The following is a 27,512-nucleotide window of genomic DNA, read 5'->3' on the forward strand; positions in this document are numbered from 1 at the left end:
CAACCCTGCTATGTGTGCTCGAACAACACAAGTGTAAAATTAAAACCACAGTGCATCACTGTTTCTGGATTTCCATAGGCGACTGTTGCCTAAATAATTAAATGTATGTATGTGTGTGTGTGTGTGTGTGTATGTGTTTAGAGGCTGCTCTGAGAAGCTGAGCACTGCAACAGGAAACACTTAAAATTGTGGCCTTCTCTAGATTACATTGGTTGCACTGTTGCCAAGACAACAGCAATTAGAAAAGACTAGGTTACCAAGCAGAGAGCGGTTATGTTTCCGTAGCAACCAAGGTCAGGGAGAAGGCTCTAGGTTTACCTGTATGGGTTAGGAATAAGACAGATACAACATATTTGTTATTGTTCTAAGTATGTGGAGGCATCAGGTTCATGCAGAATCTTTTTTCTGTTTGCAGTGAAGACGGTGATGCAGTAACTTTAACTCCACAGTGTCTTGCATCCTTATTGGCTTTTAAACATCTGTGGGGAAATTGAATAGCGAGATAGTTAAGTAGTTTAGAATTGAGGGGAATTAAGTTTGACATTTGCTACAGAAAACTGGAAATGTGTCACTTCTGGCAGCGTAGATGGTGCAAACACAGAACCCAGGACATGTGAGAGGAAGCGCTAACTCACCTTCCCAGCGATCAAATGTACACCAACCTGCACATTTTCTATATACAACCTGTCTGCAGGGATGAGGACGACAGACAATGTGTCCTCCTATATGTAGGGCTGTCTGTGCCTGCTGTGTGCGCTTCCTGTAATTAGTTGATTATCACAGCATGTTGTCACACACCAGCTTACACAAACACACTATAATGACAATGACATACCGTGGCCTCCTTAAGCCTTTATCTTCAAGATAGTATTTACTGTGCTTATGCAAAACTAAGCAGCTGCGTAATAGTCAGTGCGCTCACACCACATCGCCCCCCCACATCTCCATCTCCCTCTGTCCTGCTTTGTCGACCACCGTCTCTCAACAATTCTCCACTTCTTTCATCTCTGCATCATCTTTCCATCCGTAAATACCTTCTTCCCTCTGCCTTAAACCCATGTAAGTCTGTCTCTCTATCACACACACACCTCCACTTTGGTGTGTAACCAGAGGCTAGGAGAACACTTAATCCCTCTGCACCTGCTTTCCATACCACCATGACCTCTCTGCAGCTGCCCTGGGTGTGTGCCTTTTTGCCTTTGTTTGTTTATTATACATGCGTACATGTTGATGTATTAGCAACTTTGCATTCATGTCAGGACTTGGGGGGGTGGGGTGGTCAGTCCATTTAAATACTCGTAGATTTGTTTATATGTGCATGTGTTCGCGTTTTTAATAACACATTTGAGCTAAACAGATGTTGTGTTTCTACACTTTAGCCTGCAAAGCAGATGGACGTGATATAAAATAGCCCCATTATGATCCTATACACTGCAGGAGAACAGACTGAAGGGATCAGTATTCAAATTAAATATGATGACACTTACACTCTGTCATATCTGCTCTCCGTATGTGGTACAAACGTGTTAAAATCATTTCAACTTAATTGTAAAGGCACATGGATACTGTCTACTGACTGTGCGGCTAGTTAAGAAATATATAGGCAATAGGCAAAGTATGAGGAGGAAGATACTGAGTCTGCTGAGTAAAATAAAACTACTTCATGAAATGTTTGCACTTGTTTTTCTGCTCCAAACCTTTCCCACTCACGTGCATAAAATAATCCTCCCATGCTTGCCTATGCGTAAGCTCACACACACAGACACAGTGTATGAGTAAATGTTTTCTCCTACATATAAGAGAAAATACACAGGTCGATATTTAGAGGTGGGAAGCAGAAGAAAATACCCATTCTACTTGCTTTTTCCTGTCAAGCACTGAAGAACTCTTATGTACAGTTAAAAACTTGTAACCTCAGCAAAAACAAACATGGTGAGCAAAATGTATACAAGTTTATTGACATAAAATATATACAAACAGTAAAATGTTAAAAAAAAAAAAAAAAAAAAAAAAAAAACCTCTTTCCACATCCATGTGAGAAAAAAAGCAAGTTCGTTGGACAGCTGGTCATGGACCAACTGGATAAGCAATTCTGATATGAATGCGCAGCTTTCAGTGCATGATAGAAAAAAAAAGAGAAAAAAAACACCTTTGGTTCCTTCTAAGAGGTCTGGCTACCTACGGCTTCTTCCTCTCTCGCGCGTCAATCACTCTCTCTACATCTCCATTTACACTTATTCCAGTCTCTCCTCCCTACTGGTCCCTCTTTGTTCTGTGGAGGAAAGGGGAAAGAGAAGGCGAAAGGAAAAGGCAGAATTGCTGCCGGAGGGGGAGGAGGGGTGGAGCTGGAGTGACCACTGTGTGATGGAGGGGGAAAGAGGAGAGAAACAGTGGTTTCCATCAGGAGGAGGGCGACTAACAGAACACACTGTTTTGTGCCTCCTGATGGAGGACGTGTTTGTTGTATTATCACCAATAGCTGCTAACAGAAGCCCGGCGGTCCTGCATTTTGTTTCCAAGGGTGAATCCACAGGCACTCAGAGGCTCTTAGGCTCTGCTATCTATCTATGCATGCAGAGACACACACACGCATGTGCGCACACACACACACACACACACACACACACACACACACAAGGTCCTCACGCGCAGACGTGCCTCATGTGGAAGTTGACCACATACTCTGCGTTGGTGCGCTGGACAGAGATGGCGAAGGGTTCAAAGGGGTGGAAGGTGAAGGCGACCAGGCGTCGTACGGCGTGATTTACCGGCCGTCCCAGCAGCCCCGCCTGGATCTTAAACTTCAGCAGGCCGGAGTCACGTGCGTAGAACCTGGTGGATGAGAGAGGAACAGACAGTAACCGCATTAAAACTCAATGTCTAGTCCCGTCTGTGGCTTTCTGTTGGCTTTGCCTGCTTTGTGATGAAGATCCATGTCGCTATTCTTTTATCCTGTCTGAGGAGCAGGTAGCAGATGTTGCTACAAGACCGTTGATGTCGGATATACAGTATCTACAGAGGAAACTCAGAAACTCACTGTCAATAACTTTCAGTTAATCATTTTATTTGTAACTTACTTGTAGCGCACTTTTGCTACATTAGCTTCTTCAGTTACACTCTGTGGCCTCATTTATTGCACTACAAAATATGTTTCACTACCTGTCGCTATATGCTGAAATCAGGTGAAGATGAATGGGAAACAATAATGATAACTCATTAAACTTGTCTCACTTTGGACATTATTCATGGGCTTTTAATGATAATTTGATTCTGTTACATCATTTGCTTGGAATTAGAAGCTCATTCACCCTGATGGACTCCGTACCTGATGGGGTGGTCTCCGCAGGTCTTGGGCCGCTCCATCACCGACACCCACTTATCGTCGTAACTGAAGAGGGAGAGGTCGAGGTAAGGGCTGCTGCTGTAGGACTGCGCACTGATGGGCAGCTGACCCAGCAGCCGCCGCACCGCCTCAGTGTGGCCGCCATATTTGGCATTCACTATGGTGTCCTTAAACCTGAGGTACAGACAGACAGACGTTTCATTGATCCTAAAACATTTCTCCTCTTGGTTTGATTTGAAGTTCTCAGAGGGGTGAACAGCCTGGTTTCTACAATAGCTGCTTGCAACCTTTGTTGCAACACATTTCTAGCACTCAGCAGTGACTCAGTGGTTTCACTTTCCCTCCTCTGTTCTCTTTATTCTTCAGTCCTCCAAATTCTACATCTATATTTTTCAAATATCCTCTCACCTTCTTTTGTGCTACAACATCTTCAGTCTTATAGGCCTGTCTGTTTCTCTGTGAACTAGGCTTCGCTCTTGGCAAGATGAAAGCGGTAGAAATTCGGTTTTGCTGAACGTACTCGCCAGCTTTCAGTTTCTCCTCTCCTTCCTCCTGACATCATTTTCACCACTCTATAATCTAATTCAAGCCTTTTTTCCTCATTCAAACTGTCCTTTATCGTCACCTCCTTCTTCAGCCCCCTCCTCTCTCTGCTCCTCCTCCTTCAGCCTGCACTGAGGATTTTGTCACCTATGATGGCGAGTCGGACTGCCAAATTCAATCACAGCTCCTCCAGCCGCACTGACTGTCTTAATATCTCGTTCCTATATCCAGATTAAGTCCTAAAACTCCTTCCTCGTCCTCCAGGCGATCGCTGCTGATCTGCTCCCCCTTCCTAACCACAGCTTTCAAATCCTCCCTGACATTTGGCTGCACAATAACAGCTGCAGTTTTTTTTTTTCTTTCATTCAGAAACCAACCCGACTTCGCTATTTACCAGCACAATCATGGTCAAACTGGAACATATATGTAGGTTTGGCAGAAAAATAGATGGCATTTTTATCCAATAATACTCCTCTGCAGTACACATGGTGTCACTCCCATGTTTCTCCTCTCAGTACCTTCTCTGGACCTGCCGGGCGTAGTTGTTGGATGAAGCGGAGCAAGGGAACTGGACGGCCTGGCTGTGTAGCGTAGCGTTTCTGAACAGGTCACAGAAATTCTCAAACAGCTCCAGCAGCTGGTCGGAGGTGTTCTCAAAGACGGCCAGCACCTCTGTAGACACCATGTTGTACACGACAAAGAAGGACGGCTAAGACAGAAAAGGAGAAAGAACATTAGCTAAATATTCTGTAGAATTTTCTTCTTGAATGTGTGTTTTCTCTAATCATAACACAATCCTCCCTGTTCTGCAAGAATAAAAACCCTCGGCTCATCAGAAAAAGTGAGGCATTTATTCTACTATATCTATTATCTAATTCAGGCTTTGGCTTCCAGTGGCGTGTGGTGACTTTTACAGATAGGAGATAGGATAGGATATGTCTCAGTATTGTTCACCTTTCCTCGCTCAGCATGCGGATTGTAGTTGGGAAGCACAGAGGAGACAAGGGAACTTGGGTCTTGAGGAGTTGTAGCATTTATTTATTGGCAAACTAAAGTGGACATACATTGTACTGCTACATTCACAGCTATGCTGCTAACTTCTAACTCTCTGCTCTGGTCACCAGCGCCTAGCTATAGCTAGCCACCTGCGTAGACTATCCTCAATGCGTGTGTGCAAATGTCCAAAAAAATGCTGCTCCCTTCTCTGCCCCAGCATTTGTCAACGAGACACCGAAAATGATCAAAACTACAGATACGACGGCTGCCAGTCAAGCTAGCGTTCAGAGTCACTAGCCTGCTGCTGCCACAAGTGGGCAGTAAATTACATGATGGATGCAAACAGGTAACAGAGATCAGATTTAAGGAGAGATATCGCTTCCACTTCGGTATTATTCTAATTCATGTCTATTTTTAGCTCTAACTTGTCAACATACCGTTTATTCAATATGACAGAATAATACGGTATGTATTCTTCATCGGTGAGATGAAAGTAACTAATCAGCAAGGACGTCATGGAGAGCTTAAGATTTCATGTAAATATGGTGAAAATTAATTAGATCTATTTACTGTCACCATGAATGAGACACAGGACTGCACAGAATCTGTAGGAGAAACGTGTCCTTGGAGACCTGAAAGAGGAATCCTTTTAATACAGCACGAACAACAAAAGACATGAGAGAGGAAGGGGAAAGCAACAAAGAGAGCAGGGGGAGGAATTCAGATGTGTGTGTGGGCTTGTTTTCATATCCTAGTGGGGACTCTGAATACACACTAACCAGACTGCTTCTTGAAGGTAAAGACTTGGTTAGAATTAGGTTTAGGTGCTAGGAAATGCATTATGTCGATGAGTTGTCCCCAAATGAATATAGAAACAAATGTGAGTGTGTGTGTGTGCGCGCATGTTCCTACCTGCGAGGGGTCGGTGACTCTGAGTGTGACAACATCTTCGCTGGTGTATTTAATGAAGAGGTGATGCTCATCCAGCAGCTGCATCTTCCACATCCTCAGCCTCCTCAGCTGATCAAAAAACTGGAAGAATCTGACGACACACGAACTAAACTGATCAATAAATGAATATCACACATCAGTAACATCATGGAAGTGGAACAGCCAGCTTTGGTAATCGACAATTAATTCCAATCTAACAAAATGTATAATAATAATAAGCAAAATTACTCATTTATAGATTGTACAGTTCACACAAAATATTAGAGCTGAAATGATTAGTCAATTAACAGAAAATTATACAGCAACTATTTTGGTCATGTGTAGTAAACTGAACATTTGGGAAATTATACTGGATATTTTATACTGAATATGATACTACATTTCATTTAAAAGATAAAAGCATATGAAAATTCAATTCATTTGTGAAAATTATTAGATCTACAGTGATATCTTTCAACTCTTATGATTTCACAGTGTACTAAAAATAATTCGTCATGGGAGCGAAGGAACTTTAAAGTAGGTATGTGACATGGTGAACATCCCACTCATTTATTTGATTCATAAACGCACTGTGTGCAAGTAACTTTGTTTATAGAGACAGCCGCCTCGACGACGGAGCACAAGAGAGCTCTTAATGTGTTTTTAACCAGGACTGAATTAATGAATGGCAAGATTTAATAAACTGAGGAGCAGAAAAAGTTCTTTTCACATTTACAACATTGCTGCAGCTCTGCTCTCTTCTCAGGACATACACCGACAACCCAGTCCAGCCAACCTGACTATGAGATGAATCTGAAGGACTGACAGATACAAGTTGCTGTGATTTCTGAGGGTGCTTTTACCCTTAACCTGTTTGGTAGCAAGAAGACTGTAGTGCAGTTCATTTGGGTGTGAAAACAAACCAGACAAAGAACAAAACTTGTCATAAAGTCAAAAAGTGAACTAAGAAAGAAGAAAGAAAGAAATCCCCTGACCCGTATGAGGAATTAACGCCATATATTTATAGAAGATCATTTTGTAACCATGGTAACATGTATACACATCACCACTTGAGTGCAGAAACTTTCACCTATGAAACAGACAGTGAGCAAGAGTTGAAACAGAGGTGTGTTGTGTCGTACTTTCTTTATTTTCACAGTTCCTTAATAAAAAGTGGTTGAAAGGAAGTGACCACAGCAGCAAATACACTCCCATTATATCAAAGCAGGTTTTGGATCGTGGTTTCAGTCTCAGTTTCAGAATCATTACACGTACCATTAAAGAATAAACAACAGTACAGTCCTGCACTCTGCTGTAGTTAATTTCAAACCTGCGGAATAAGATTAGCAAGTAAGTGAATACCACTGCGGCCTGGATAAGCACCACAGAATGGCTGAATGGACGCGAGCTAGTGAGCTATAAAATAATAATTTTAAAAAAAGATTGAAAAGAGTAGAGTAATCTTGCATACCTCCTCTTGGCGGTGGCGCTGCCATCCTGCTCAGCCCTCCTCCAAAGATAGACCAGCAGCCTGTGCTTCAGGGAGTTAATGGTTTTGTCAGTGTAGAGGCGAGGGAAGCCGGGCTGGCTCTCAGCCTGAGCCTCCGTATAAACTGCTGAAAGAGTCAGCAGGTCGTCCTCGTAACAGAACCGCCCGATAGTCCTCACGTCCAGAAACGTACCTTCTGGAGTCACCTGGTTGTAAAGGTAAAAAGGAGATTAGGGGTGATAAGACAAAGTTGATGTCTGGGATTTCTCCTCAGTTCTTTCAAGATCAGCAGGTCACATTTTCAAAGCACTTCATGTAGCTTCACATTTCAAATCTACATGACATCACTTTCTGCTCACCTGAAAGACGTGTATGGTCTGCTGCTGGACCGATAGCACAGCCAGGATGTTCCTGTAGAGGTAGAGGCCCTGGTTGTGGGACAGGATTATCTTGTCACACTTGAAGGACCTAGTGTCACAAAGCCTGCCGGTGTGGAGGTCGATAATGTGGAGTGAGTAGTCTTCCAGAGGTGACCGGGGATTAGGAGTCACAGATTCATTGTTACGATACACCTGGTGGGAAACAAAATATGGATGAAAGATGCAGTCTGAGACTAACTATGGAGGTAAATTTGTAGTTTTCATTTTTTTTTTTAGTTTCCTTGTAAGTGTGTAGTAAATTTGATGGTGTTGTTACCTCAAAGAAGTATGGTGGCGGCTCTTCTGGGACGTACACAGCCGACCCAACGATGACATAGCGGCAGTCGTCGGTGAAAAGGCTGCACTCCCTGTTTAGGTGTTCTCCATTTGAGGCCACATTAGTGACATGGAGCAAAGAGAAAAAACGCTCAAACAGACGGCCTCGGATGTTGAGGGAGCGCTGGTCATTGGCTGTCAGAAGAGTCTCTCCCTCTTGGCCTCTCAGCAGGTCCTGAGCTGCCTGGCAGCCTTGGTATTCATATATCTGGAGGAGGAACATTAACATTTGAGCAGTTTTTCCTTCATCTTTTTGTCTCGTGTAAATTTGGTGGTTAGATGGAACGAGTATGTTCCAGTCCACGTGCTTTTGACTGATGGGAAATAAAAGTCAAACAATATATGGCATTTAAAGAGTCTAAATCTAATGTTTTGAGGAGAAATATGGAAGAAATAAGACACAAAGTTAAAATTGAGGTTTCTCTCCTCCTACCTCCAGAGAAGTCTGGTCAGAGGAGAAGGCGATGAAGCAGCGTCCATCTGGTGAGAACTTCCTAAGGAAGCAGGGGGGCTTCTCCACATTGACCACAGTGAAATTGGGGAACAGGTTCTGGTGGAAGCAGCGCACTCTATACCAGTGAGCTCCAGGTCGGCCTGAGCAGATCCTGCGCCTCTCGAGACGATGGACCACATTCTGGTTCTGGATCCGTCTGGGTTTCAGTGTTGGAGTGTCCTCATCCATTGCTGCGACCAGAGAATGATCTCAAACCCTTCCTCAGTAGATAGTTAGACAGATGGTGAGTATGGTGAAAGGACTACATCACCAGCACAGTCCAAGTACCTGTGTTTTCAAGACAAAGTGAGATGGGATGGAAAAGATGAGGACTCAGCCACATGTTGTACCTAAACCCCCAGCTGAGTGTAAAATAAAAAATAATGACGTTGTAGTACTAATTTTACTTAGAACATGACCCTTTGCATGTGTGAGTGTATATTTATTGTACATGCCGAAGTTAAAAACCACATAGGAAACAAATAATGAACAGAAAAAAACAGACACAGATACAATAAGTTATCATAAGGATGTAACTTAAAGTTAGATATTCTCTTTACACTGTACACATGCACAGTACTTAGATGTGTGAGTGTCAGGCTGTAAATAAAAACAGAAGTATTTCAAAATTACATGATAAAAATGGCAATTTTTCATTTAATATTGTTAGTAAAATAATTTAAAAAAAGACTCTGTGCTCTAACTAGGAATTACAATTTACATTTTTCATTTATATACTGTATATATATATACATTTATATATATCAATGATTAATACAAATCTAATTAATAGGTTACTCAGTAATTAAAGGAATGTTTTCTCGAAGCCATTATGAATTCAGTGATAGTAGTATATAATAGTGAAGTATAACCTCAGTAAAACCACAACCACACACATTAATGTGAGCAAGACAGATTACACAACGTGGTAGCCGGGGTAGTTTTAAAGAGGATAAAAGCAAACAGTAGTAGCAGTGGTACTGAAGACAGAGGAACACAGAAACGTAACGTAATGTAACGTTGAAATGTAACGTTAACGTAAATCTACGCACAGAAATGACAGGAGGGACTTTTATGTGATTTGATTTAACTAGAGTCCAGAACCTGAAGCCCCTGGTGTGGGACGTGTACCACTAGCTTACCGAGCCAACTCCACTATAAAAAGCAGGTACCGTCGGTTGTATCAGTAGATATTTGACACAAAGCGCTAATACTCACTATCCCACCACCACAGGAAGATTTCTGGTTGCTCCAAGTTCAGCAGCCTGTGTTCGCAACGCCACATAAGTTTGGCTCGCGAGCTCGGCAAGTTACAGTTAGCTTGTACCTCTCGTTAGTCGTAAATATCCACCTTCACTTATTTATTTAGTGCGCCAGTGAATGTAACTTATCACATTTCTCCAAATATCAGACCCCCTGAAGCATTAACGAGTCCAGGGGCAGCGGCTATGTTTGTTGTGAGTGAGTCGTAGAGGAAACGTAGAAGAAGAAGACAGCGACGCCGCACTGAAATGTAGCACAGAGGCTGTAGTTTTAAACAGCGCCAACACATCCTCCTCAGGTGAGAAATGGTATTGCAACCTACATTTTTGATTACTCAAAACACATTTAGAAGCAACAGACTATGCAATTTTAAAACTGAAATTATTGATATTATATTTGACATTGGTTTGAGATGACTGAAATAACTTCACTAAATTAAAAGTGTGCCATAATAGAGCTGCTATGAATGGTTTTCTAACCTGTGTGTTCTAATATAGGACACACCAGTGCCCCCAAAGTTACTGAAACTAATATAATGTAAACACAATTCTGAGCATCCCAGTGTACCATTTTACTGAATACAATTTTAAGTAGGTAATTGCAGTGGACTGCATTTTGAGAAAACCCTTATGGCGGACACACATGAGCAAAAAGTACGCCTGCTGATTTCACTGAAGTGCCAATTTACTGATCAGTAGGTGGGTTTGCAGGTGGGGAGCACAAGTGCTCCAGCAAACTTTGAACATGATTATAATTGCTGCGACTCAATTGGCAGGGAAAGACAAAAGACCTTTGGCCACTCTACCTACAGTGTACAACTGTCTTGTTTGTTTATCCCATTTCATTTAATTGATTTGTTTATAACAGCACGCAGCACAAGTGAGCCCAAGGTGACCAGCATTTTGCTCCCCATAATGACAGATAATTAAATTATGATTATCCTCTTTCTTATGAGACATGTTCTTACGGATTGAGAATAGCATTATAAAGAGAAAAAGAAAAATGCCCACAGTACATTGGTCTTGTACGACTGCTAATGGTTCTTTGTGCAATTATCCCTGACCAAAGAGTCTCGTTTAAATGTTGTAATTTTCCATAAAAGCACATGTAGTGGGCATAAAAGGCCAGTTTGAAAAGAAAAATGAAGAAATGAATGGGGGGAAGGATGTGAAATTATCCACTTTAAAATCTAATGGCATTTTCCTTTTAAACTATGTCTGATTAAACTTATGTCTCATGATGTAGATGTGTGTGTGTGTATGTCTCTGTAATGTGTGTGTGCATCAGCGGTGCCTGTATTCTTCTGTAAAGCCTGTGCCTCCAAATTTTGTGTATGTGTGTGTGTGTGTGTGTGTGTGTGCATGGTGCATGTGTGTGAGCATGTAAAGGTGTTTGTGTGCTACGACAATAACCCGCACAGCAGTAATTCAAAACAGAAACTATGTACTATCCATGAGTTGTTTTTCTGTTATTTTCCCTCTAATAAACCGCTCACAACACAGGACCCTCGCCTCAGCTTTTAGCATCAGCCCATGAAGTAGAGAGGGAGAGCGTACATGGAGTGTTTTCATACACTTTCTAGCCTATCTGCCAGAAGACACAGTGCTTATTTAAGATCTTTTTTTTTTCATCCTTCTGGGCTTTTTACAGCCCAAAGTGGACAGTGTCTATTCTTCCTGCTCTTGTTCACATCTCTTTCTTGCGGTGAAACAGCACAGAAATTTTGCTCTTAACTGTATGCTGTCAGTACTATCACCCTACCCCAAAATGGAGTTACTTGAAAACTTCAAATTGTCCTCTTTTTAGCAACCAAAGGATGTAACCAGGGCAAACAGTAACTTTTTTGTGGCAACAAGTCTTATGTACAATATTTTAAAATGTAAGAAAAGACAGAGAGAGAAAATATATAGGGCTCTCTAACATCCTGTTTTGGAACAGTAACTAATGGAGCTGAACAGAGCGCACAAAGTCTGCGATTGCTGTTATTATCATCATTGCAACGAACAGAAATTTCTAAAAGAGCATTTGCATTAAAGGACATCTGGATGAAAAGTATAGAGCAACTACATTGACATGATACAACTCCTATATAGAAGGCACTTAGAAAAGGTTATTCAAAGCATGGGGAGCAAATAGAAATACATAGTTTTACCATTTCTTCCATCTTTTTTTTTACTCAGACATTTGTGTTTGGCATTTAACAAAAGCTTTTAACTTTTCTATCCAGCCTAATTTCAGAGCACAATAGGACTTTTTAACACGGTAACTTTGCAATCCTTATGGAGCTGAACTTTTCGTGTCTTTTGTGACAGTGGATGATTTCTGCTTTTTTTCTGAGAAATTACAGTGATCACAAATGCATTATGGCAGGCCAGTTCGCTGCAGCCACCTGGGCGCTGCAAAGTGTGAAGTGCCAGACTGTGAGAGAGGTGGACGGGGAAGAGACGGGTTGAGGGGAAGATGCAAGTTAGTCCGTCTCCTGCATTGATGGATTAATGAATGGGCCAACCCAGCAAAGACCCAGGGGTCGAAGTGAATCAGCAGACCTGAGACAGACCCTCCAGTGTTTGACTTTCCCATTACAGTGTCAGCGTCATGTATTTGTGAAAAAAAACATCCTTTAATTCAGGGAAAAGTAGAAATACAACAATTCACACTTAATTATTATAAAATAAGTCCTGCTTTGAGAAAGTCACTTAAGTATGTAAGTATAATTAGCAAAATGCACATGTGTGACTATTTTATACATATATATATATATATATATATATATATATATATTATTGTAGTTTAATCTACGCAGTATTATGGGATGATCATGTATTTTGTATGTAAACCCTTTGTATTAAGTAAGTAGGCTGAACACTGCCAAACAACTATGGTGGAGTACAAAGCGCACTATTGTTGGTGCAAGTAAAAAGTGCAATAAGTGTGTAAGTATAAAGTAGCATAAAATGGAAGCACTCCAATTTGAACTTAAGCACTTCATTGAGTTGTACATCCTTCTTCATACGTCCTGAATTGTAACAAATAAAATCCTTTACATGAAATTAAGACCCACCCCATTCAAAAATAAAGAAGGAGGAATCCAGCGTCTCTGCTCTGGACCCCGTTCCATCAAATCAAACCAAACTGAATCTAAAAGATTCACACATATTGTCAAATCACACTTTATGTGAGTGTGGGAGTGAGTGAAAATAATTGGTTGAACAGCCCTTCAATGTTTCAGTATTACTGTAAAAAATAAATACAAATAAACATTCATACAAATAAACACAAATACATACACGCTGGTACATAATACATCTCATAATTCTCCTGTGGTGTCTCGACTAAGGTGTGTTTATAAAAAAAATAACTGCATATGATAAAAGACACATTAACTGACCTCCAACAATACATTTGAGTAAGCAGCAATTTAAATATATGCGTGTTTCCTGCCCAGACCTTTAATACCACTCAGAATATATTTATCCCCAGAGTGTATGAAGCAGGGAGGCACAGGCCAAGTGGGACAAGGGCACGAATAAGAGACCTGGATATTTTACACACAAGAAAGGATCATAAGTTAAATACACACACACACACACACACACAAACACATCTCCCAATTAATCATATATATTTTCTCCAACCTCCTGTTATTCATTTTAGCTGAAAATTACTCCTCAGCCTCTGGAAGCCATATTCTGCTTCTTGTGTGTAATTGGTTATAAGGGAACCCTCCTGCTAAATGTCCCACATTTTCAATTTCAATTTTCTTCAAGTGAGGCATAATTTTAGATGTGAGTTACCAGGGGGAAAGGAAGGATAGTGAAAATGCAACCGCCAGTACACTTGTTTGTCCGTGTGTGTGTGTGTGTGTGTGTGTGTGTGTGTGTGTGTGTGTGTGGGTCGTGGTGCACCTGTTTTTTTTTCATTTGCATGTGTATCCATGTACTTATGTAGGCTAATGTGAAAAATTTCAATTATTCATTCCTTTCTCTTGATCATCGCGAACAACTGAAAATTGCTATTTCACAATTACAGTTACAATTCAGTTTTTTTTTCGTTTTTTCCTCAGAAAGACACCCATCCCAGTTTTTTCTGTGTTTTCTTGCTACTGACTTCCTGTTGAATTTCCCATTCGCTAGGCTTTAGCATGATGGAATTAAAAGCAGCAGCTATAGTGTTTGTGTTTATGTGTGTGTGCAACAGGTACCGAACGGAGAAACAGCACCAGACATTGATCACAAACATGCAGGACGAGGCCAATTTTCTCCACAGGGTCAAACTTTCGCCTCGCTCAGGTTAGCAGCACAAGATAAGAAGACAGGGACACAATCTTTTTTCAGCATTTTTCCCCAAAGAAAAAGAGACCATGCTCAAAGGAAGAGCTTAAAAAGAGGTCACCTGAACTTGCCTCACTACCCTCTCGCATTCCCAATTCAGTCAGAGGCGAATGGCCTTGGTGGGGGACTGAGCGTCTGTACATATTACAGCCGAGTCTCAACAGCTAGAGCCGAAGCAGGCCTGTAATTTCTGCCATTTGAGACTGTGAGTTGAAAAGCAGAGTGATGGGCACTTTTCTGTTATTATCCCTTTGGCAGAGTGCTGGCTGAAGGAAACAACCATGCTTTAAGAACATGTCCATCAGTCGTTGGGAGTATTTGGAAAATAACTCTGTCATGTTGTATCGTTAACTTTGAAAAGCAATTGCGGTTGCACATGTTACAGTATATTAGATCCCACCCTGCATCTGTGCTCCTTGCCTGATGCATTTTATGGCAGCAGCTGTTGAAGCCTCGGCCGCTGCTTAAATGCTCCACAACAGAACTTTGCACTTTCATACTCAGATCCATGACTTACAATCAGCGGGTTGCCAAAACTTTCCTTGTCGCTGAAAAGTGTAATATCATAGCAGCGGTGTTCAGTAAGGTACAGATTTGCATAAATGTAATATCATCTAATAGAAAATTCAACATATTCACCTGGAAGGCCAAGCGGTCTGTAGGCCTGATGCTAAGTGTGAAAAACTGTTCATGTCCGCCTCGTATTTCTAAGTCAAAGCCAGATATGTCACAAATTTCTAACAGCTATAGTATTTCCCACTCAGCAACAAGAACTTTGTGTCCAGAAACAGGGAAAAAAGCCACCACCACTGTTAGTTACATGTAATTAAAATGCATTGTTGTTATGAATCACTTTAAATTGAGATATTTTAAAGGAGCTATGTGTAAGTTTTGCTATTGCTACATAGCCAACGTTAACATTAACAGCTGTTTACTTCCCAGTCTAGAGGAAATGATGCATCATTAAGCATCAAACTTAATTCCTTTATTTGCCAAGAACAACTTTTCTTAGACTGTATGTAAACTTTCTGTAGCGTTGTAGCAACACTTACAAATAGCTCCTTTAAGTGTTAGATTGTTGTTGCCGGCTCAGCTAAATATAGAAGCACATCGTCTACATACAGTGATAATTTATTTTCTCCTTCTACTGTCAGTCCCTTTACATTATTGTTGTCTCTAATAAGCTGTGCAAGTGGCTTCATACTTATATCAAAATCGATGGAGAACAACTCTGCTTGCAGCCACGTTCTAGGATAAATCTGTCTGACAAGAACCATAAGAACCCATTCACCTTAACTGTGGCTTGTGAATTAAAATATAGTGTTTGAAATCCTCTTCATTAATGCCTTCTGGGCATCAGGGGATAATATCATTGCTAAAACATTCAGAAACATAAACAATACACCTACATACATACACATATACACATACATGTATACGCACAAATACACACAAAAACGTTTCATCTGACTGCGTTGCAGGATTTACCTGTTCAGGAGATCTTTTGTCCCCACTGCCATCAGGCTGTATAACACCTCAGCCCCCGGACTATTTAACTATTATTGTTTATTATCAAATATTATTATTACTACTTTTTATTTATTTATTTTTAACTTTATTTTTATTATTGACCCACTGGACACTTGAATTTCCCCTAGGGGATGAATCTATCTATATATCTATAGTAAAGCAATAATTAAATATCAAGAGAGGAAAGAAGTTCCCTTTACAGATTTGTGTTTTGTTTTATATAATTAAGCTGTTAATATTAATGGTAGCATTTAAAAGTATTTAGTACATTAAGGTCTTTGGCTTAATTTGTGAAATTACTACATCACGAGAGCACTCTTTTTAAGATGACTTGCTATGTTGCAAGTGTTGCCAGCCATGCTTGTGAATAAGGAGATGTAATGCAAGTTTATTTTTGCATCCAGAGGACTAGCTTTTGCTTGTCGTTATTATAATAGCGCTCGCTGCTGAGGCATAAAATTGTTTACAGACTGAGAAGACATGATATGATAAGGAGGTGTGATTGTACAAGAGTTTATTCAATTAAGACCGTGTTAGTCACTAAATAAAGTAAAGTCATCGATGTGAAAATGTAAATCCAGTATTTGGACGTTTTGGTTGTGAGTTGTGGACCTCCTGTTGAGCTGCAGCTGCACGGCCGCTCTCCCAGTCTTTTTCCTCCTCCCCTTTTCTCTACATCATCTCTCTTTCCCTCCATCTCTCTCTTCTGCTTTCAGACCTGCTTTCACGTTAGCAGGTAAATGAGTTCTTAGTGAGTATTAACTAAGATCAGTGGTGTTATCTGATCAGAGCAGGTCACATGGAACAAAGACTTCTCCTTTACCTCCAGCCACCTGCACTGTCTACTACAAATGAGCTTGAAAGCCCTGTGTGTGTGCGTGTGTGTGTGTGTCCCTGCATTTGTGCATGTGACCGAATGTTCATGTAAGTATGTTTATCTATGCATCTATGCATAACTGTGTGTGTGCGCGCGCGCGCGTGTGTGTGTGTGCGTGTGTGTGTGCGTCTCCAGGGCCGAGGGGTTGACAGATGCTCCTTCTCATTGAACACAATGAATTACTTATAGGCCGTTAAGCCAAACACGACTGCCCTGGCCGCTGGTTTACCCAACACTGATAGGGCCATCTGCCGAGGTGACTCTGTCTTCCCCACTGCTCTTTACAGACACGTAACCAGACGCTTATCTGCCAGGGTGGGGCCCCACTGCTGATTAAAAACATCAGGACTTCTACAATTGTCTGTGTGGATTTGTTCAGGTGTGTACATGTGTGTGTCTGTGTATGCAGGTGTGTACCTCCATGCTTGTAAAAAAAAAACAAAAAAAAAAACACAATGTGAGGCTTAGTGTGTGGGCTGAGGCTGGAATTAGGGTAAAGTTTAGGAGTAAGATGGTAATGTTGGGTTGTAAATAGGTTTTTAGTTAGTTTGAGCATTAGACAGAAGTCTGAAGCCTAACATTAGGGTCAACAAGTCTACAGCCATGCTAGCTGCTGTGACTCTGCACTTTTGCACAGAGGTGCTTAGAACAAAATGCTATTGTGAGCATGCTAACATGCTCACAATGACAATGTTAACATACTGATGTTTAGCAGGTAGGATATAATGTTTACCACATTCGCCATCTTAGTTTAGCGTGTTAGCATGCTAACTTTTGCTAATTAGCACAAAACACAAAATAGAGCTCAGGAGGAATTTGTTGCAAGTATAAATATGGACAAATAAAAATGTTGACTTGATCGCGGTTAAGATAAAAAAAAAAAAATGAAGGGATGACCAAAGTGATTGATCTGAAATTTTCTCCATTGAAAAGAACAAAATTTTTACAGGGATTGTGACAATTTTAGCTGAAATATATCCACCAAACATTTTCTTAAACTTTTAATTTTGTATATATTATATTTCTGTTCCACTGATTTTTAAGATTGTACCTGTGAGGGGTTTAGATCATATTTTAAATTTTAATTGAGTTTTCAGTTTACATTCCCTGAAGGATTTCACAATGTTGAGTTTTGTATGTGTGTGGGTGATTACGTCTGTTTGTGTGTCCTGTAGCGTAGGTGCACAATGCGTACCTGATGGTGTTTGTTTGTGTGTGTGTGTGTGTGATATTTGGAGTGGTTGCCATGCTTACAGGACCCTCTGTATAAACTGTGGAGACAGAATTATAGATTTGGAAGGTCTCTCTCTGTAATGATGTTTGGGCCTACTTCAGTGAAACTGCACTGTAAGTGCAATCTCTGGCATATTCAATGAATATATAGCAGTTTGTCAAATTGATTAAACTGTGAGTATTCCTTTAGAAGTGTTTTGGCCCTACATTCAACATGTCCAGTTTAGACATGTCGTATTTTGAAATTCAGTGCTATTTGTGGTTTCACCAAAGCTGAACTCAACGGCTCTGTTCCAAAATACATTTGGCTTTATGTTTTGGGGGGGCATTTTTGCCTTTATTCAGATAGTGAAGTGAGAGACAGACAGGAAAGTCAGGGGGAGAGAGTGAGAGAGAGGGGATGAGACGCAGCAAAGAGCCTGGAGTCAGATTCGAACCCTTGGCCACTGCGGTGGTACGCGCTCTGCCAGGTGAGCCACCGTGAGCCACCGAGGCGCCCCATACATTTGGCTTTGAAGATGTTTGCAATACTTCAGAAATACAACCACTTACATAATGTAAAACGGCACAGTTTTTAATTCGACGATGCACACTGCAATGTCATGGTAAGACCTTGTAATGTAAGTGAGTGTGATGTTAACACATGAGAGCATGCTGCTCCAGTTCTCCCAATGAGCTCATGAATCCCTTTCAAAACCCATTAAACAACTAACAGTGCCAAATAAAAAGCTCTTCATCAGCCTCTTTAAAACATTTTCACTATTCATTTTTATTCAAGATGAAACCTGATTATTTCTGCTAGCTGGTTGTTATTTCTGTGGAGAGATGTTAGAAATGCAACAAGTAAAAGTGGAAGAGTTTTGTTGTGACCATCTGCTTTCCTTGAACTGCCATTACCTACAGCTCTGCACTGTGTCTGTTTCTACCGCTGAAACCACTGGATGACAGTTATGATTATATTTCATATTCCCTGTGCGCTGCAGAGTTTGTCAGAACTGAATGTAACAGCAGGTGAAGCAAAACAGCATATAAACTAAAACACTACCAAAATTTCCCCATGGGAGACATAAATCTCTTATTTCATCCACCAAATGTCACATAATTTTTAGATTCCTCAGCTAAGTGTGTTGTAGATATTTGCATGCAATTATCATGTTGAACGCTCTGAATTATATAATGTGTTTATTATTATAATGCATCCGATGATGAGTGAGAGTTGCAACGACTAGCTTGAGTAAAATGTGTATAAGGCAGTGACATGCCATCGGGACAAGCAAGACAAGCAGTGCTTGACCATTTAAAGCTAAAGATCGATAATTAGAATCAATTGGAGCAATACATGGTTGTATTCATCTTGTAATTTACTGCCCTCTGTGTAATTCACAAAACCAATGTGTCCAGGGTGGAAGGGTTGGCCACAACCTTCCTGCTCGCTTCAGGGTCCTGGAGGTCTGGTGGATTGTCACCTTCTCAGCAGAACAAATAATACGCTGCAGTCCTTGGCTGTGGCAGAAGCGTAGCAGTTGGTGATGGAGGATGGACAAACATTAACCCTAACCCAACGATGGGGGCACAGAGGTGCACCATCATTGCCTTTGGCAGGTTTAACTTCTTCAGCTGCCACATGAAGTACAGCCTCTCCTCCGCTTGATGAGGGAGCTGGTGTTCACTTGAGGTCCTGTGTGATGATGGTTGCCCAGGAAGCGGAAGTAATTCACAGTGTGGACGAGGGAGTCACACAGGGTGATGGCGGTGGAGCTGGGCTCTTCCTGAAGTCTACAATCATCTCCAGTCTCTCCAGGAGCATTCAGTTCTGTTCCTCCTGCACCAGGTCACCAGAGTGTAGTCCGCAAACTTCAGGCGTGTGACGCACTTATGGCCGGAGGTGCAGCTGTTACTGCAAAGAGATTAGAGCAGAGGAGAAGGGACACAGCCATGGGGGGATCCGGTGTTGATGGTCTTGGAGACAGAAGCTTTTCCCCGGCTTCACCTGCTGCCTCCTTTCAGACAGGAAGTCAGTGATTCACCTGTAGGTGGAATCAGGTCCGCTCAGCTGGAAGAGTTTGTTCTGCAGCAGAGCTGGGATGATTATATCGAAGGCAGAGCTGAAGTCCACAAATAGGATCCTGGCATAGGTTCCTGAGGAGTCCAGGTGCTGGAGAATGAAGTGGAGAGCCACGTTGACAGCATCGTCTACAGACCTGCTGGCTCTTAAGGCAAACTGCATAACTCAGCCAGGAAATCCTATCACATCATGTAGTATCTCTCCTGCCAGGCTGCTGACAGTGATGTCAGCTGGACACTGGAGCTCAGAGTATCAGAGCGGCGAACAGAAACAAGTCGTGCTGCCCTCAGTTTGCATCACTTGTCTATTCTTCCATCACAGTTAGTTTTCTGGTTCGGTCACTTTAAGACAAGAGTCAGTTTCTACCATTGCTCAGTGTGTGAGGCAGCTAAAAAAAAAAAAAAGGTGCAGTAATTCGACTCACAAAATCCAAGGTGAGACAGGGTCTTCTTGACTAATGCACTGACTCATCAACCCTTAGGGAAAAGCCCAGGTAATTAGTCAGCTTTAAGCTAGAGGTGCTGGTAGGAGGATTTTGTTACCTAGAGAGAGAGCCAGGCTAGCAGTTTCCCTGTTTCCAGTCTTTATGCTAAGCTAAGCTAACTAGCTCCTGGCGCTTCATACAGTCTTCACTGTACATACATGAGAGTGCTAACGATCGTCCATGCAGCTCTCAGCAAGAAAACAAATAAGTGTGTTTCCCAAAACGCCGACCTGTTCCTTCCAGTTCACAGTTGAGTTAGTTGAACCCAAGTTAAGTTAGGTCAAAGGTCAAGCTGCAAACCCATCAACCCAACCTCCACCTTTGCTATTTCAATGTCAAAATGTGTTTCTTATGTTCTTCTCAGACATCATGTTTACCTCATGATATGTCAGAAGTCCTATTTTATCTTGCTGTCAGAGTATAGCAAGCTGCGTTCACAGTAAGCTGTCAGAGTGGTACAGTCAGTCTCATCAACCCCATTATTCACTCCCCTCACTGCCATTGTCAAACTACTACAGTCTCATATGAAAGGAGTTCGGACTTGACCTAGATGTATGTGAAAGGGAGCACGAGCGCAGGTTACGTTAAAGTTCCCAAAAAGATTGAAAAAAAAAAGAAGAAAGAAATAAACAAATACCCTGCACAAATGTCTGTATAAATGTGTGTGTGTGTGTGTGTGTGTGTGTGTGTGTTTGTGTGTGTTTGTGTGCATGTACGGACCCATTTCAAGAGCTACACACATACAAAATAATACACAGAACCAACAGAAAGAAAAAAAACAAGCACTCGACAACACAATAGCATTTCCCACAATGGTTTCTGAGTCTGGGAAATTAGAAAGTACAATGATGCACACTGCACACAATGGCCTTACGAATTGCTCATTTGTGTCTGAAAATACACCTCTTTTCTAGCATTTCTGCCATCACTCTGCCAGGGAGACAGATTATGCGTAGCTGTCATCTGCCGAGCGACTAGAGTTCATATGAAATGTAACATAATTTTTCAATTTGTTTATTGGCTTCAGATACTGTTGTAGTGCTGCAGCTTACAGCTGGACACCAGAGTACAGGTTCACTGTATTTATATTTACACATGTGTATTTGTTTTTCAAAACATCACAGTCTATGCACAAGCTTATGGAAACCGTAACACAATGTGGGTACAATATACATTCATCTATCAGGCATTTAATGTTTGTTCTTCTATTTATCAGTCCAAATACATTAATAAAATATGTACAGCATTACAATCAGTAGCTGGTTTCCGGCGCTATCTTAGTAATAAATGGTTCAAAAGGACTCCCCACAATACAAAACGTGCAATTTAAAGCACAGATCTTGTTATACACATCCAACATTCAATTATAATAATCAATATAAAAGGTGTGAAAGATACTTATTTAGATATTGATGGTTATCTCACACAGAGGTTGATGGCTGCATTCATAAATTCATAATTGACCCTCAAGGCTGCAACATGATGCAGCTTTAGATGTTAATGATGTTAATGACACCCGATAAACAGGAAGAATTATTTGTGGCCTGGCCTACCTTGTTTTTGATTTAAATATGTTTCTAAGGTGTCATTGGTAATAATAATAGTAATTTGCTACAGCATACTAATATCTTGGCGTATCATCACTTTCATATACAAAACATATAAATCTGAGGTTGATTTGATGTGGTAACTGCAACCAACACCGACCTTATGAACCTTATTTTCAAATCAAAAATACTTAAGCTGTTTTTTTCCCTTAATTCTAAAACAAGCTGTTTTTGATCAGTATGCCCTGGCTTATCTACAGGACGTTATTGTTGTCTCATTCCCATTGTGGTTTTTTTCTTTCTTATTTAGTCCGTCTGCTCTTCCTGTTCTGAACTACTGGGATGGACAGAACAGAAAAATATGATTAAAATGGCAAAAAAAAACCCCAAAAAGTGTCAGTGATTTTATAGATGATAGTGATAATTATAGATCTTTCTCCATTTAAAGTCAATAGGACAGTATCTTTTACTGAAGCCAAAGTAGCAACACAGTAAAAAAAAAAGAAAAACAACTTCTTTTTTTTTTCTTAAGTACAGAACTTCTAGCAAATGTCAAAGTATTTAAAATATTCATTATGTAAAATGGCACCATTAAAGCTGCTTTATCTATCATATACAATATATAATTGGAATATTATTAGTGATGCATTAATAATCTAACAATGCATCATATTTTATAAGATGACCATGTGTTTTACATCTAAAATGTTGACATGAAAAGCAACTATATAATATACGATATTAAGAATAAAGTGTTAAGCTATAAAATGGAAAGTAAGGACACCTCCACATTGTGAGTGCAGAATTGGAGTTAATGTACTTCTACATTCCACCACAGCAACAGTATGTTCATCAAAATCATTTAAATGTAAAATGTGAAGGACATATTCAGTCACTGAGCTGCAGCCTGTTGCACATGTTACTGAAGTTTGAACCGACCTGTTTCTCTCTGTCTCCATCTCCTCTTTTTGACTCATATTGCTTCTAATCTTTTGCAGTAGGTACAGTATGTGTAAAAAAAAAAAAATTGCACACTTTATAAATAAATTCGAAGAACAGCCTGTCGGGAAATAACGAAGGAACAAAATCATCGAACAGCACTTACACTGAAATCTTGTTTGGCACCGAGACTTAAACGTCTCAACGTCTTTTTTATCCTTCTATGTCGAGGATATAATGCTGATAGGCTATAATTTCTCCTATAGTTCAAATGGAGAGGGGAAGGGGTGGGGTAGGGTTGGGGGGGTGGGGGGGTTGACGTCAGGTCCCATCAGGCTGGCAGACCTCCTATTGGACCAGTAGAGGCTTTTTAAAAGAGCAGGCAGCAGCGCACCGGAGGCTTGTTCTCCGCTCCAGACGCGCCGCAGCAGCTCAGCTCTCCAGCTCTCCTGTGTGCGCGGCGGCGGCGGCGGCGGCGGCGGCGGCAGCAGCAGCAGCGGAGCCGGACTGACAGCAGCCAGGTGAGCGCGTGAGACTCCCAGCGTGATGCACTGTAGCAAAGAAACAGAGCTAGAGAGAGAAAGCGTGGAGGAGAGAGGGGCTGCAGGAAAGGAGCGCAATGTCCTTGGGTAAAAGATAGAAATAAAAAAAAATAAATAAATAAAATAAAGGCGACAGGGAGGAAATCAGCTGATAAACAGACCGATTCACATCAGACCTCTTTGTATCTAAAGTAAAACAGAGATGGAACTCATCTTTTCCTGCCTAACCATCTGTTTCCCTCCTCATGCTTTAGACGTGATGATGATGATGATGATGATGATGATGATGGGGACGCAGCACGCCCGGTGCCGACTGACCTGCCGTATATCAACAGGTATGTGAAACCAGCGATCTTTACATAACAGAGTCTTCAGCTGTCATAAACAGCCTCTCCAAGCAGCTCTAAAAAAAAAAAAAAGAAAAAGAAAAAAGAAAAGAAGTGTGTGATCCCAGTGCTGCCTGGCAGCCCAGTGTTAAAGTGCCTGTATCGATCTCAAGACGACGGTGCCCCAATTAACAACAATAATGGCAACGTAATTAGATAGGAAAAAAAGTTCTTCATGTGGGCTCCCCTGCAGACAGAGCAGCGTGGTTCCCGCGTCCTTAACTCACGATGGATTATCAGCATTCTCCCGCCTCAGAGCCTGTCTCGGCTTCCTGGGGTCAAATGACAACAGCTCAATGTTGAACCCCCCCTGACTGAATCAATATGTGCTTGTCTCCTGTGGACTGGACACATGAAAGAGGGAGAGACAGAGAGAGAGAAGCTAAATTTGCCTCTTTTTTATCTTAAAAAAGTGTGAAGTGATAAGTGCAAGTAAAAAAAAGAAGAAAAAAAAAAGCTCCTGCAGCAGCTTCCCATCCTCAAAGAATTTCACTTTTAGTTTAGTTCACTTCCTGTGTACAAGTCAGAGCAGCCTTGTGTTTGAAATGAATGTTTTTTTCTTCTTCTTCTAAAAGGCTGCGGTGCAATTACAGCTTTTATGAGCGTGAAAAGAGAGGCAGATGTGTGTTTAACACAGGCAGGATAATGATTTCAGCACCGGAGCGCCGGACAGCTCACCACATCTGGCCAGATGCCCCCCAGCAAGGACATGAGAGGGAGAGGAAGCAGCGTCTTTAAAGATACCAGCTGAATCACAAATGTACCAGACAGGAAGGAGCACAAACACAGAGACGTGCTTTCACCTGAGAAAGTAGATTTTCTGCCTGATGTTTTAGGGCAGACCGACCTCTGAAATGTTTTCTCATCTTGTCTAATCTCCTCGGTCTTAGATATGATATGTCAGTATGTTATAGCTGATAAAACGAGATGAAAAAGGTTCCAAAAAAAAAAAAAAAAAACCTAAAAGAGACCAGTGATGACAGGCCAAGATGTATCATGCATATGATTAGTTTTTGTCAAAGTCCCAAATTATTCTGGGTGAATTGCCTTGGGATGTGGCAGTGACAGGCAGCCTCCTTCTGGCAGGGTCTGAGGTGTCAAAATGGAAACTGGAGCGCAGCCAGGATTTCCTATTTACATACCCCCACCCCCCCTCCACCCTTACATGCGCTTACTAGGGGGTGGGTGGGACGCACACAATCTGAGGCTCACACACGGATACATACATACACCCACACGCACACACACACACACACACACACACACACACATACACTACACCAAATGGTGTGACACAGCACATACAATCTGTAGCCATGAGAGAAATTCAGTGCTAACAGGTGTTCAAACAGGCCGCTCGGTACATTCTTCCAATTATTGCAATTAGATGCTGCCTGGTTACCACTCCATAATGTACAACTGCTGTGGAGGAGAAAGTGTGTGTGTGGGGGAGAGAGAGAGAGAGAGAGAGAGAGAGAGAGAGGATGACAGAGACAGACAGAAATAGAGGAAAAACAGCAGGAAAGCACAAGCGAGAGGGAAAGACACAGAGAGGCCTCAGTGCATTTGTGATGGTGTCACGATTGTTGCTATCTGTGAAGGAAAAAAAAAACAAACAAAAAACAAGCAGTGTGAATTATATACTATTGAGTGAACGCGCTCTGAAGGCATAACTAATCCCTTTTTGCCCTGAGTCATTATCAGCTTTAGCAGATTGTCTAGAAACTGCAGGCTTTTTGCCTCTGCTGCAGACAACAATGTTTGATTTCAAATAAAAACACAGACTCCCTCGGTACAGTGGAGTGATCGGTGTGTTTTAGATAAACTGCTTTGTATTTACTGGTTTTGTGTCGTGTGTGTGTGTGTGTGTTTGCGTGTGTAGATGCGCAGCATACTAATTGGAACGGGCCTCGACTTGAAAAGCTATTTGTGTGAGACGTGAGTTTCGCTGCCAAATTATTGCTCTTTATCGATTCATCTGCCGATTATTTTCTGGAATAATCGATTCACTTTGGTCCGTAAAGCATCGGGAAAACTGTGAAAAGTGGTCATCGCAATTTCCTAGACCCCGAAGTGATGTGTTCGAATGATTTGTTTTGTCCAAACCCGAAATATGTTCCGTTTTCAATTATTAAAATAGAGAGAGAAAAAAAAGCAGCAAAAACTCTGAAATATTTGCCCTTTTTGCTTGAAAGGTGGTTGTGATTATGTGATTCTTCAGCTGAGGGGAAAAAACATGAAAAAACCTGAGAATGACAAGGAGAGAAAGTGTCTGATAGAGGGCTCAGGTATTCCATCATGACGAGGGAACATCTTGATTTGATGAGTGACTGAGCTGTCATACTTTACAGAGAGCAGAGGGCAATCACAGCAGCCGCAGTCTTATCAGAGAGCAAGAACAAGAAAGACAGATAACAGGGTGCCATAAAGCGGGACAGCAAAGAGTGACATCTGAGCAATATCAGCGTGTGTGTGTGTGTGTGTCTATAGGTGAGCGTTCATGTGTGTCATATTAAGCAGGAGATGTTTGTGGCAGCTGTCGGCCTTGTTTGAACAGCAATCACAATCAGCGGCGACAGCAGCTGAGTGTGTGGTTGTGACAGCGCTGGTGGGAGACTCTCTGCCATCGCTCCCCTGCTCTCTCCGCCCCGCACCTTCTGCTCCTCCACTCCTCCTCCTCCTCCTCCTCCTGCACCCTTCGCTCCTCTCTAACCTCCCTCCTGCACTTCCTGTCCGCCTCACCCAGTCTTTCCCGTTGCTTCGTCGCTCCCCACAAACCCCCCCCTCAGCAAAAGTGACTGACGTTGCATCAGTCCCACAGCTGAGGCAGGATCCGGACTGATTCTCTGCTCTCCCGGCAAAGTTATTATAGCTTCAGATCTCTTTCAATCCGACTTCAAAAAGCCTCTTTGTAAAGCCATAAAAACAAGGTGTTCCTGTTCCTCTGGTTAGGCCTTGTGTAGCTCTTCTTCAATACTGCCTGGAAAAAACATCTGAGCTTCCTCTTTACTAGCACTGCTGGCCTACCTGTGATGAGAGTGACACACTGTGCAGATGACTTTATTGCATTTCAGTGATTCTCTGAGGGGAAACTGGCTGGTTTGAGCAGCCAAAAATTGGGATATAAAAAGGAAAATTTAAGTATAAATAGGAAAGAGACACATGGGGTACAAAACACAACATTTATCTTTTATATTAATCATCTTCCCTCGAATTGTCTGCAGTTTTAAGTTCAGATAAAAGCTTTTATGTACATGTGCTCTTTTTTTCCTTAGAAACTGTCACTTTGTGAAATGATTTGTCTAAATATAAGATAAGAAATAATAGTAATAATTCTGATTGTGCAACACAACAAACACAGTCAGATAAAGATAAAATATGAAGTAAGAGTGAATAAAAATGAATTTGACTGAACAACCAAGGGAGATTTGTTAATGTTAAACTGAGAGAAAAAAATACAGAATGAACTAAAATATTTGGATATAAGTAAAAAATTATGAAAATTTCAGAAGAATATAAAATAAATAAAGTTAAAATAAATGTACGTCAGGAAACATGGGAAGCTGCATCGTAAAAAAAAAAAAGCATTTACCTGTGAGTCACTCACTGTCCAAAATGTCACATTTTATTTATGTCATTTGGTGTAAAAACTTTGCGTCAGATTTTCTACACACTCGACACTTGCTCTTTCCATCCTCTGCCTCTCTACACCTGGTCCTCACTCCTCCCCTCCTCCACACTTCCACCTTTTTCTCTTCCATACTGC

The 27,512-nt window shown here is 41.3% G+C and overlaps 1 protein-coding gene across 2 annotated transcripts; it reads right to left on the reverse strand.

Moving 5' to 3' along the window:
* Positions 1-2,023: 2,023 nt before the first annotated feature.
* det1 (de-etiolated homolog 1 (Arabidopsis)) lies at positions 2,024-9,994 on the reverse strand. Of its 2 annotated transcripts, none has more exons than XM_022749962.1 (9): positions 9,877-9,994; positions 8,490-8,837; positions 7,998-8,264; positions 7,661-7,873; positions 7,284-7,507; positions 5,795-5,924; positions 4,405-4,595; positions 3,326-3,517; positions 2,024-2,832 (listed from the first exon to the last, which is right to left on the reverse strand). In XM_022749962.1, exons 2-9 carry the CDS (start codon positions 8,736-8,738, stop codon positions 2,643-2,645), a joined length of 1,656 nt encoding a protein of 551 aa, XP_022605683.1. In that variant the 5' UTR covers positions 8,739-8,837; positions 9,877-9,994; the 3' UTR covers positions 2,024-2,642. The 2 variants fall into 2 exon arrangements, with proteins under 2 accessions (XP_022605683.1, XP_022605682.1); XM_022749961.1 differs by having other exon boundaries at positions 9,768-9,994.
* Between the last annotated feature and the right edge of the window lie 17,518 nt (positions 9,995-27,512).

This window comes from Seriola dumerili, unplaced genomic scaffold (genome assembly GCF_002260705.1).
Source record: "Seriola dumerili isolate Sdu_G_001 unplaced genomic scaffold, Sdu_1.0 BDQW01000147.1, whole genome shotgun sequence".
Taxonomy (NCBI): domain Eukaryota; kingdom Metazoa; phylum Chordata; class Actinopteri; order Carangiformes; family Carangidae; genus Seriola; species Seriola dumerili.

Excerpts from the sequence above, each read along its gene's own strand:
- det1 (XM_022749962.1), bottom strand. The coding sequence starts at position 8,738 with ATGGATGAGGACACTCCAACACTGAAACCCAGACGGATCCAGAACCAG. Across the intron at positions 8,265-8,489 it reads CTGACCAGACTTCTCTGGAG|ATATATGAATACCAAGGCTG; the intron begins GTAGGAGGAGAG and ends TTCCTCCTCCAG. Across the intron at positions 7,508-7,660 it reads AGACCATACACGTCTTTCAG|GTGACTCCAGAAGGTACGTT; the intron begins GTGAGCAGAAAG and ends CTTTACAACCAG.